Source organism: Haliotis rufescens, unplaced genomic scaffold (genome assembly GCF_023055435.1).
Source record: "Haliotis rufescens isolate VD_foot unplaced genomic scaffold, xgHalRufe1.0.p SCAF_13, whole genome shotgun sequence".
Classification (NCBI taxonomy): domain Eukaryota; kingdom Metazoa; phylum Mollusca; class Gastropoda; order Lepetellida; family Haliotidae; genus Haliotis; species Haliotis rufescens.
Window position 1 is genome coordinate 39,876,060 of NW_025963813.1, and position 12,191 is coordinate 39,888,250.

Below are 12,191 nucleotides of genomic sequence, written 5' to 3' on the forward strand. Positions count from 1 at the left end.
ACTGATGTATAATCATAACTTGTGTCAACTGTGCACCAGCCCACATTGACTGTGGTATAATTATAACTAGTGTCAACTGTGCACCAGCCCACATTGACTGTGGTATAATCATAATTGTGTCAGCTGTGTATCAGCCCACATTCGATGTGGCATGATCATAACTTAAGTGGACTGTGTACCAGCCCAGATTAGCTATGGTATAATCTCACATCTTACGTCATCTGTTTACCAGCCCTCATTTGCTGTAAATCAATTGTGAGTCGACCACACGTCCCAGAAGTCGTATTGCGCCACTCTAATATCTAGAGAATACTACACTCATTCTCGTTAGATACCATTTTTACGAAACGAGTGGACTGTCAATGGTATCTGACCGAGCGAAACTCGTGTGACGTACGGATTTAGTATCTTACCATCTGCATCTTCACCACGTGGGTAATAAAGCAAAGTACCAACCTCAGATTCACATCAACGTACTACGGCAAGTGTAAGATAAAGATACTTGTACGTCCCACACCTGTTTGACTTCTCACGTGGGGGTATTTGAGCTCGTTTAACACCCCCCGGCTGAATGATTAATTCGCTTCCTCATTGGTCCTTGCAGTTTAACTTAGCGTTATTACCTCTTGTCAGTCTGCCACTCACTCAAATTCCCAGCCACAGTACATTATCCACGTAGAGCGTTGGTAACACGTATTGAGGATGCCACGGAGAAAACGTGAGGAAGAGGTGCCACACACAACAAACAAACGAGTAAGTTAAACTGTTACACATAATTGTTTTATAAAAAATATGATATAATTTATCCCCACTGGATAGTCTTCGTGTTGAAGATGCAGCAACTTGTCATAATCGGTCAATAGTCACAATAAACATGTTATTGTATGGTTGTACCGGTAATATTGATATTGTTATAATAATTGTACTTAGAAGAAAACGTTTCACGGATGAGAAAAAATAATTTCTGTTATTTTTTAAACAGCCCAAGATGTCTGGTCCTAGAGAGCATATCAAAGGTTGGTGGAATAAATTTGTACATGTTATATATAAGGTACGGTGAGGAATGATCTTTACTCACGTGTACAGTTATCCCGGGCGACTACAAGAGCGTGCTCGGGATGTTTACATTTAACTCACTGTCAATCGATTCCCTCGGACATCAACAAGTTAGCACTGTGACAGATGACGCTGATACGGCAATTTGGAGATGGGGTTAGTAGGTTGGGTATGGTGGAGGTGGGGTCGGGGTGGTGTGTTTGAGTGGGGTGTTAAATCCAGTGATTAACATCATTAACATCGATCCACGCAATTGGGATCGATGACATTTATCAACCAAGTCAGCGAGCCTGACCACTCGATCCCGTTAGTCGCCTTTTACGACAAGCATAGTCGCCTTTTACGGCAAGTATGGGTTGCTGAAGATCTATTCTACCCCGGAATCTTCACGGGTCCTGAGGGGATTGTGCTGCCAGTCTAACTTAACATCATTTGCATTGGTTTTAGGGTACATGTAAGCCTGTTTCATAGTTGATCTATCGATTCCATTACCACAAAACAAGACATTCTCGAACCTTATATCTAAATCGTTTCAGCGAGTAATATACATTTTACATTTAATATCAATCATCTGTGAAATGAATGTAAGCTTGAAATTAAACTTAGGGACGTATGTCTTGTTACATGCTGGAAATTATGCTTATTCTGAATGAGAAGGACCTCAATAATTGTGGGGTATTGTTGGATATTAACATTACATATACTCATTTTGTCTAAGAAGCGTCGACGATATTGTTTCTATACCTTAACCTTTCAATGGGATCCTCCTGTCCATCCATAATTAAATTCACGCAGAACCTTGAGAGTATAGATGAGGTGAGGTGAAATTGAGTTTACCGTCGCGTCCAAGATTATTGCACTTATATAGCGACGTGCATGCACGTGTATGTGTGTGTGTGGCTGCTTGTACTAGTCCGGACTGATGCCGATTTATAGTGCTAGCTCACTGAGATACCATGCCGCAGTTTAACATGAATACCCCACTCAGACACAGTATACTGACTCCGAGCCGACCAGTCCTTGTTTTAGCCCCTTAATGCCGAGCGCCAGACAGGGTAACAACAAGTACAATCTGTTAACGTTTTTTTGTATGACGCGGCCCGGGATCGAACCCTGGACCTTCCGCTCTCCGGGCGGACGCTCTACCACAAGACCACGGAGGCGGTCTGAGAGTATAGAAGAAAACTAATAGGAAATCAGTACCGGAACAATTAATAACATATTCCCATTTCTAGTTCAGTCAAGACTTCTTTATTTGCCTTAATACTGTTTTTCATATTCAAATGTTCAAATATTTTTTGTGTGAGTGTGTTTTTTGTTTAACATAAAGTGATAACCCAGATATTATATAGCAAACGCATGTATTCAATAATTGAGCAACCCTGATCTTCCCAACCACATGCTTATTACATGTCAGGTGTGTGTGTGTGTGTGTGTGGGGGGGGTGGGGGGGGGGGGGGGGGTGTACGTCCGGGGTACGTGTGTGCGTGCGTGCATGCGTGCGCGTGTGTGGGGGGGTGGTGTGTGGATGTGTATGGTGGGGGTGGGGGTGGGGGGTGGGGGGTGGGGGTGGGGGGGTGAGATGTCCAATGCCTTACCTAAAAATGAGTCATCTAGTCACCTTTGATGTGAAGAGTTTATATATCCGATTGATGAAACCCAAAGTGAATTCTAGAATGCATTAACACATTTATCATTTCATTCGTAAATGTTACACTGCTACTTTACAAATTCAGTACATTTTGATATTTCACAGTTGTAATTTATGACGTCATAAGTATAACGTCACTCATATGTCATTGTCAGTTACACCGAAGAGCTGTCATGAGACAGTGAAGGTACTATGTCTAGAACTGATATAAACTGATATAAAGATGATGATGGATTAACTTGGACTTCATTATTTCCTTATATACCCCCCCCCCCCCCCCCCTTCCTCCCTCTCTCTCTATATATATACATATATATAAACAAGTGATTTCGTGCTTGTTAAAATTCCTTGGTGTAAAGAAGAGCCGTTCGACGGCGAACGATCTTGTGTGGATAAAGGAGTTTTGACAAGCACGAATTTCTGGAACTGTTTTACATACAAGGTATATAGCCACAAACATATCTTGTACATAAACAAACTCGATGGCTTGTTTGCAGATCCATGTCACAACTGTCAAGGCTTTTTGGACAAAAGTCAGATCTCTCCTGACGTGACATGTCTTCATATCCAGATACATGAAAAGTACAAAGATCGTCTTAAGTTACACATCGAAAACTTGTATAGTCATGGATCTTCTTCCGTGGTTCTCAAGTTTGAAGGAAAATACGCTATCCCAGCAGTCCATGATGTCATTAGAACTACCGAAGAACATCTCAAGAGATTAGACAGTACTGCAGTTGACAAGGGTCTTCGATATACAGTGGAGGGAAAAGAGCTCAGAGGATCAAATGTGATGCTGATAAATATTTCTTGCGCTGTATGTTCGAGGTGCACCTCAGAAGTGAGAAAAGATGCGACGGGAAAAGTGTTGAGTATGCACATGGACATAGCAGCCGTCAACAGTAAATCAAAGAAACAGAAAAAAGAAAATCCTAACCTCGATGATGAACGGAGAGCAATTATGAATGGCTTCATACGAAATGTGTGTGCTCTACAAAACGTTTCTGGTGGTGGAAGTATTATTGTACATTTCCTAGGTAAGGACACGAAGGATCCAGGAACATACATTGGAGGGTTTGATGAGATGGTAAATACAAAACTGAATCAACTTTTACCGCCAGGCGAACTATTTGTAAATAACTTCAAACGGAAACATTTGAAAGGCAGGGGTTATGTGATAAAGTTTGACGTTGCATCAAGCAGAACATTATCCACTATGGACATGAAGACCAAACTACCTCTGGACGATTGTCTTCTAGAGCTTGATCTGCCAAGTCTTAGAACATTCATGAGGACTCTGTCACCAAGACGTCAGCAAGAAAGGAACAAGCAACAACTTCAACAACAGAGGGATAATGATCTTGTCGATCTGCATGAAAGTAGGCATGTGCAGCTGAAGAGGTTTCCTCCTGTCGGGCCTGATTTGAGTCACAAAAATGCAACAGACATAATCTGGGACCAACTGAAGTTAGGTGAAAACATCAGTGCATTTGCCAAACTGGAAGAGGGTGGAACTTATTACTGTGGGATAGCCGAAGAGGTTCGAGAACTAAAACGATATCAAACTAAATATTCAGAAACAAGAGGCATTCCTCTTCCAAACGGACCGACAGGAGATGTGGAAGCCTTTCTGAAGGAGAAGATTGAGAAGGAAATGGTTGCAGTGACTGAACATTTCGATGTTGATAAAATGCAAAACTATTCAAAATCAGTCAGCATCAAAACAGAACCTCATGAGGGGAGGATGATCCTAGTTGTTCATGTGCCTGCTTATCGAGGACTTCTATTTTTTGATAAATGTGGACCCGTATCGTATAGATATGATGATACTGTAGACATTGTGAGACGCCTAGCTTTAGATGAATGGTGTAAAGTAATAAAACAATATCATAACATGCAATGAACATGCTCGATGCCTTAAAGGCAATTAAAAAGAGTGTTAGAAACACAAGCATAAGGGCAGATATTTGATGAAGGTGTTTTTGTAATGATTGTGAGTTTTTTAATAAACTTGTTTATCTGTATAAACTGTTGTGTTTTATCTTTTGTTGTAAATTATCGATGTGTCTCAACAGTGAACTCATGACATTCGTCTTATTGTAAACTAATTAAGTATAAGACTAGTCATCATTCCCGATTCTATTCCAATCAGAGACACGTTACATCTTGAACACTTCTTATTTGTTAAAGTAAGTGAATCAATATTCTAGTTATGTCACGATGGTCTGCAAATAATTGGTTGATATTTGAAACGTACCATGCAATTGGGTACTCGTATGCATACACACATTTAGAAAGTCAGAGAGTCTGACCACTGGTTCCAACTCATTCCCAGAATCAATACAGAAAACAACAACTACCAAACTACCTCAAAGACCTCAGAACCTTTTTCCTAAATCTGTTCATGTTAATTTCAGGATCAGATACAGGCAGTGAAATACACCAGCTGAAATTACCATGCAGTGATCCATTTCCTCCAACTACCTACTACCTTGGTGACAGTTTCGATGATGCTCTGACATATTTTACACAAGGTACAGAATAACAAACACTTTACAAGTATTTACAGACTCTGTGTCTTGCGAATGAATATCATACTTACAAGATTCAAGCACAGATATTCCGTAATTCTGTAAAAATATATTATGCTACCAATTATAAGTTTCTCAAAGCACTGCGTGGCATTTCAGAACAACATAATATGTTGACGTAATCTTGTACATATCTCTACAGTTCAACAATGTCATTGCACATTAAGTCTACTGACCATTAGCTGAGAGAATCGCGAATATGACCTCATCCTCATATTGAAGGAATGTTGCAAAGTACAGCGTTTAACGAACAACAAACTGAACAAACGGATCTATTCAATTATAAACACAAGAAAGCAATTACAAATGAAGCCGATTTTGTTCGAACCTTTTGTCTAATTTCTATGATGTCAAGTTGGTTGATGAACCGTGACATTAAGAGTTCAGACACAGTGATTTCTATTACATAATATGTATATTACATGTTCCGAGGAATTTACAGGAGCTCATTTATTTAAAAAGAATGTTTTTCATTGAAGGTACCCTGATCTAAGCCTCTGTAACTCGCTGTGTGCGGTGCAACCATTGGTCAAGCAATGTTGCACTGGTCTTTGTTACGAATGCTAGTTTTGTTCCCTTTATGACTGTTGGTTTGCCTGCTCGCTGTTCATATATAACTACATACACATAACTATATAAACCTTTACTTACACAGAGCAAGCAATGCTTCCAGTGAACTTTGTCGGCGTCCTCAAGAAGGAACATCCGCATGTGGTGAAACGAGTGGCTGAATTATTAGAATACAATAGAGGGGGCATTGCTTTATTTGGTCGGTCGCTGGCAACAACCTTAAACTTGCCTTGTCACAAACCACCTGATGTTTTGCAGTGTGACGTATTGATCATCACACAAAAGTGCCTACCTTTTGTTATATCTTTCTCATCTGAAACAGTTGATGCTATTGACAAATATAATGCTGAATTGGCCCATCGCATGAGGGTGATTTTTGGAAAATACACAGCAGAAAGGTTCACTTTCATCTTTCTGGCCACTGACGAGAAAATATATGGGAAAAAGATCAAATTTCACTCCACTGTCCATAAAAGAAGGTCTACGGTAATTGAATCCTGCTTTCCTGATCAAAAACACATGACCGATTCCAAATTTGAAGGGCTGAGGAATGCTTTAACAGCTACAGCTGCAAGAACAAGTATTCCTTTGACACCTAAAGAGGGGGGAAAGGGATCGTTTTGGGTTTTGATGAATGAACAGTTTTCAAAGTTACTTAACAATGTTGATCTACGCCAACCATTAGATGTAACTAAAACACTTCATGGGAAAACAGTGTTCATGTTTGAAGCTGCCCTACGACTAGAACGCAGTGGTAAAACACTGCTCATCTGTGACAGCGTGGAGGAAAAGACCAAACGAAAGTAGGTTTGCAGACAACATACTTAATATGCTTCATCACAGCTATTGTAATACTGTATCAGGCATGATATATTAAGCTGATAGGGTTTGCATATAACTATGTTGACTGATAATTACCAGCACAGAGGCTGCTAAAGCAGTCTAACATAAGGAGGTATTCTTCACAATTAACAGGTGTAGAGGCTAGTGCTGATTTCTTTGCAACATCTTTAACTGTGTATAACAATAACACGTATACTAACATGTAATCTTTGCGTGATGGAAGTGTTAAGATATGAGAGTAAAGAACATGACTTCTTTCAGTCATGCCCCAGCTGAAGTGACCATCGAGACAATTGACTCCTTCCGTCAGTCTGGTCAGGACTGGTCACAGTTCAAGTACATCGTTGTAGCTGCCACACGTCACCAGTTCAAGGACATCCAGGACACGTTGAAGGCACTTAGGACTCCAATATGGAGGATCTACGAACGTGACGAAGGTTAGTAACGATTAGATTATAATCATGCCTGTGAACACAAGACTATTTTTATCCTAATTCTTTCAATCCCTTGCAGATGCCTTCTTTCACTTCAAGGTTGTGAATTGCCATGAATAATATTATAGATATGAGTATATTTGATACAGAATCAGTTTACCTTTTTACAAAACGTAAACTATAGTTTGCTGATGGTTCCTGATGGAAATTGATAGCAGTACATTTACTTCTGCTGAATGAAGCTAGATACATTACACAGAAAAAAAAGTAAATTGCTGCATATTTGTTTCAGTTGAAATCCCCACAGAAACTGTGTGTTGGGCTCATAGGCTACCCAAAGACAGGGAAAAGTCTTCTTGCGAATGCAATTGCAGGTAAGAAACTGTTCGATGCTGGATTACAGAAACCCAGAGCGGTATGTCAGGAGAAACGCGCAAGAATTGGTAACAGGGCAATTCAAATATTGGACACACCTGGATTTTCGTTCAAACAGAACATTCAGAGAACAGTCGATGTGGTGGTGACAAAGGCAAGTTCCATTGATGCCTTCTTGCTTGTCGTGAAGGCATCTCCAATGACATATAACGAAGAACTGCTCCTCAAACATGTCAGATCTGTTGCGGGGAAGTTCATGTCACATAAAATAGTGCTCGTGCTTACAACATCAGATGACAACCTCACTTTGAAGGAATACTTAGAGAACATTCCTAATTTCCTGAAAGACTTCCTCCAGTTCTGCAACAACCCACCTGTGCTTTTCAATGTCAACATTGGGACACAGTCCGAGAAGGCAAATGATCAAAGACGAGAATTGTTTAGGATTATAGGAGAAACATACATGGGAAACCTGTGCAAGAGAATAAACTAAATGTGAACACGATTCGACAGAAAGTAACTGAAGCAATCTGTGAACTGTCACTCTTTACACACATATCATACATACCCATTGTTGTGTATGAATGAATATTGTATTTGTTTGTTTAGTGATACCGACACATAATGTTGAGGGGGCGACCCAGATACAGTGTGACCTACCTTATAAATGCGTATGTGTCCGTCCGTTAACCGTTTCAGGAGCAGGACTCTAAATCCGTTAAAATTATTGTTGACACTTTCTATACACGCCGGTCTAGTGGTGAACGTATACTCTTATACTTATCTGATATGTTTGTTTATTGCACAGACTAGTGTTAATTTTTTTATTTTGTTTTGGGCACATTACTGCGACAGGCTCTACAATGCATAAAGCAGGATTTTATGAACGCATCACGAGACGACTTGCCTACTCACAAGGTCAATATTGTTATTCTCACTTTCATTACAATCGTGTGGGTTTAAACGAAAAAAATCAGTTATGTCTTATGATTGAAATGTTAGCTATTTTCTAACAGTTTGTGTCTATTGAACACATTTGACATGACATCTGTACCAAGTGTACCATGTTGCTTTAGTTGATCCGTTTTTCAGTTTTGTTCACATGTACCTCCTGTTTGTACCCCTGAAGATCCGGGGTAGAATAGGTCTTCAGCAACCCATGCTTGCTGTAAAAGGTGACTATGCTTCTCGTAAGAGGTGACTAAGGGGATCAGGTGATGAATGTCATCGATCCCAATTGCATGGATCAATGCTCATGATTTCAATCACTGGATTGTCTGGTGCAGACTCGATTATTTCCAGACTACAATCATATAGCTGGAATATTGCTGAGTGCAGCGTAAAAGAACAAAACAACCTAACACCAGCCTTCTGTTTGGGTACTTGCAGTTTACATGTGTTAGCTAGGATTCAGTAAAAAATAAGTATTTTGAGCACAATGATATCGATGAGCTGAAGTAACCATCGCATATACAAATAAAATCAAACTGTACTAGTATCAGATGTAACATACATAATCTGATCTGAGTCTGTCAGATACAAATCTGTCAGATTACTGGTAAATCAGTTGTATCCCATTCTAACACAACATAATTTATATGTACACATTAAGTCCACCATACATATTGTTTTTCTCTTTCTCACAATATGAGCAAGAGGCCAATGACGTCCCCAACGTGTAAATAAAGAAATCGTCTTTGGTAGGATTGTTTGTGATTTCTATTAATGCAGCTTAAGGAGTGGATATTTCTGAATAATGAATTAATCGTCATCATAGTTACACATGCTTTTGTCTGGAGAAAATGGCCCACAGTCGTATAGCTGGAATATTGGTGAGTGCGGCGTTAAACAACAAACAAAGAAAACAAACAAACTAGAGAAAATGGAAGAGAAATCAATAACTCATGTATTCTCAAGAATAAATGTCGTGGAGTTATATAATGTGACACCAGGTGTTAGAGAATCCGATAAGGCCTTGTTTATCAATGAGCACAAACAAGACGATTGTCACCATACAGTTGCATTAGCAAACACTGAGGTAGTGAGTGAGTTGGGTTTAACGCCACTTTTAACAGTATTCAAGTTACACCACGGCGTGTCAGCTTAATGTGGGAGGAAAGCCCGAAGTGATGCAGGTCTCAGACGTTTACCACTTCGGTGAAACCCACGAGAACGGGAATGGTGCTGACAAACCTAGAAACATAATCGGGGCGAACCGGGATTCGAACCAACAATCATAGGTTTCTGGTGAGCCCAAGGGACGCAACTCTGCACAGCGAATCACGGAGCCTGAGACGACTGGGTCACCCGTGGCCCCCTGAGTAATGAGGGGCGGTGGGGTGGCCTAGTGTTTAAAGCTCTCGCTTGTCATAATGATGGCCCGAGATCGATTCTCCCACGAGTACAATGTGTAAAGCGCATTTCTGGTGTCCCCCGCCGCGGTATTGCTGGAATATTGCAAAAAGCGGCGTACATGTAACACCAAACTCACTGAGACCCGTGAAGATCCGGGTTAGAATAGGTCTTCAGCAACCCATGCTTGTCGTAAAAGGTGACTATGATTGTCGTAAAAGGCGACTAACGGGATCGGGTGGTCAGGCTCGCTGACTTGGTTGATGCACGGCTATCGATCCCAACTGCGTGGATCGATGCTCCTGATATCAATCACTGGATTGTCTGGTCCAGACGGCGATTTCCAGACCGCCGTCATATAGCTGGAATATGATTGAGTGGGGCGTTAAACAATAAACCAACCAACCAACAAACCAAGCTCACTGAGGTAATGTTGTGACGAAAGTGCATGGTTTAATGCAAGGCTTTCGCGGAAATTTATGTCCACTTCGACAGGTCAGTTCTGTCTCGTCGATCCAAAGAAAGACAGATTACAAACCTTTACCTGAATACCTGAAACCACGTCACAGTTATCTCCCTTTTACAATGCCTAATGCCTATACAGATAAACTCATTTGAGAAAGCGGCGCTTGTGTACTATCGCTTGTGCGCACTATTTCAGTTAGTAAGTTAGAGTTGCCGATAAGGTTGTCCGCATACACATTTTCTTCCACAGATATACTTTTCACAAATATACTTGAATTGATTGAGCCTAAGAAACTTAATTCAGCTGCAGACGATGGTCTGCAAGTATGAGTGAGTATGGTTTTACGCCGCTTTTAGCAATATTCCAGCATCATCAGGTTTCTAGCGTGCCATAGGGACCAAACTCTGCACAGCGAATCGCGGCGCCTTAAACTACTGGGCCAACTGGGCCCACAGTATGTTAGAGAAACATATGAAAGCTTGTCTATCTGTATATTGTCTATCTTGTATAGTGGGACAAGCGTGTTAACGCGGCGCCTTAAACTACTGGGCCACCCGTGTCCCCAGTATGTTAGAGAAACGTATGAAAGCTTGTTTAGCTGTATATTTAGTGGGACAAGCGTGTTAACGCGGCGCCTTAGACGAGTGGGTCACCCGTGTCCCCGGGACATTATAATGCCGTAAACATGAGATCACAGTTAGGTTAAAGTTTCACCCGATGTTACTTGAAGTAAAGTTTTAGGAATACTCACCCCCACGACAGGACAATAATGTGCATGAAGTTATACATTCTCTTCAAACTATGCAATATGTTGGGGTAGAGAAAGAAGAGGGTTTGTTCATGCACAATGCTTGAGAGATATGCTGCTGTTATGCCGTCTATCGAATTTCTAACAACCTTTCTGTTCTATAACTAAGACAAAATTGTTATGGGTGAGCAACTTCTTTATTACAATTGGGCGACGTTTCGGTGTAGATTTCTTACACCGTTATCAAGCAAATAATCATTTGCTCCGCCCAATTGTAATAAAGAAACTGCTCATTCATAACAATTTTGTCTTAGTTACCATTTCAACTTCTAAATGCCACTCAAAGAATGTTCTATAACTGACAAACCATAGACCCGTGAAGATCCGATGTAGAATAGGTCTTCAGCAACACATGTGTGCCGTAAAAGGCGACTATGCTTGTTGTACGAGGCGACTAACGGGATCAGGTGGTCAGGCTCGCTGACTTGGTTGATGCATGTCATCGTATCCCAATTGCTTAGATCGATGCTCATGATGTCAATCACTGGATTGTCTGGTTCAGACTCGATTATTGACAGACCGCCATCATATAGCTTGAATATTGCTGAGTGCGGCGTTAAACAATATACAAACAAACAAACAAACAACACAAACCATACATTCAATTAACAATTAACATATGTCATAACCTATGCTTGATCAGTTGTTTAAAATTGCTGACTTGGTTGTGTACGTCATCATTTCCCTATTATGGAGACCCATGCTCCTAATATCAACCAGTGCGCGTTTAACGGCTAAAGTTATGTGGTTAAACTTGGAAAAGCCGTGACGAGACTGACAGGAGTCAATTGTACCAATGTTCACTTCATTTTGATTGAAAGTATGTTATTTACACTCCCCGTGCTGTGTTTCGTAACGGTTCCATCACACACAGATTATATATCATAATACGTGACATCAATATAGATATATAAGGCTAATACCCGTGAAGATGCGGGTTAGAATTGGACTTCGGCAACCCATGTTTGCCATAAGCGGCGACTATGCTTGTCGTAAGAGGCGACTAACGTGATCGGGTGGTCAGGCTCTCTACCTTGGTTGATGC

The 12,191-nt window shown here is 40.7% G+C and overlaps 1 protein-coding gene across 1 annotated transcript; it reads left to right on the top strand.

The window, feature by feature from the left end:
* Positions 1-5,924: 5,924 nt before the first annotated feature.
* Positions 5,925-8,920, top strand: LOC125378814. The gene is made up of 3 exons (XM_048394785.1): positions 5,925-6,671; positions 6,973-7,148; positions 7,438-8,920. The coding sequence occupies exons 1-3, from the start codon at positions 5,962-5,964 to the stop codon at positions 7,521-7,523; spliced, it is 972 nt and encodes a 323-aa protein (XP_048250742.1). The 5' UTR covers positions 5,925-5,961; the 3' UTR covers positions 7,524-8,920.
* Positions 8,921-12,191: the final 3,271 nt, after the last annotated feature.

Coding starts and splice junctions, on each gene's coding strand:
- LOC125378814 (XM_048394785.1), top strand. CDS start 5,962: ATGCTTCCAGTGAACTTTGTCGGCGTCCTCAAGAAGGAACATCCGCAT. Junction 6,672..6,972: donor GAGGAAAAGACCAAACGAAA/GTAGGTTTGCAG, acceptor GACTTCTTTCAG/TCATGCCCCAGCTGAAGTGA. Junction 7,149..7,437: donor GATCTACGAACGTGACGAAG/GTTAGTAACGAT, acceptor TATTTGTTTCAG/TTGAAATCCCCACAGAAACT.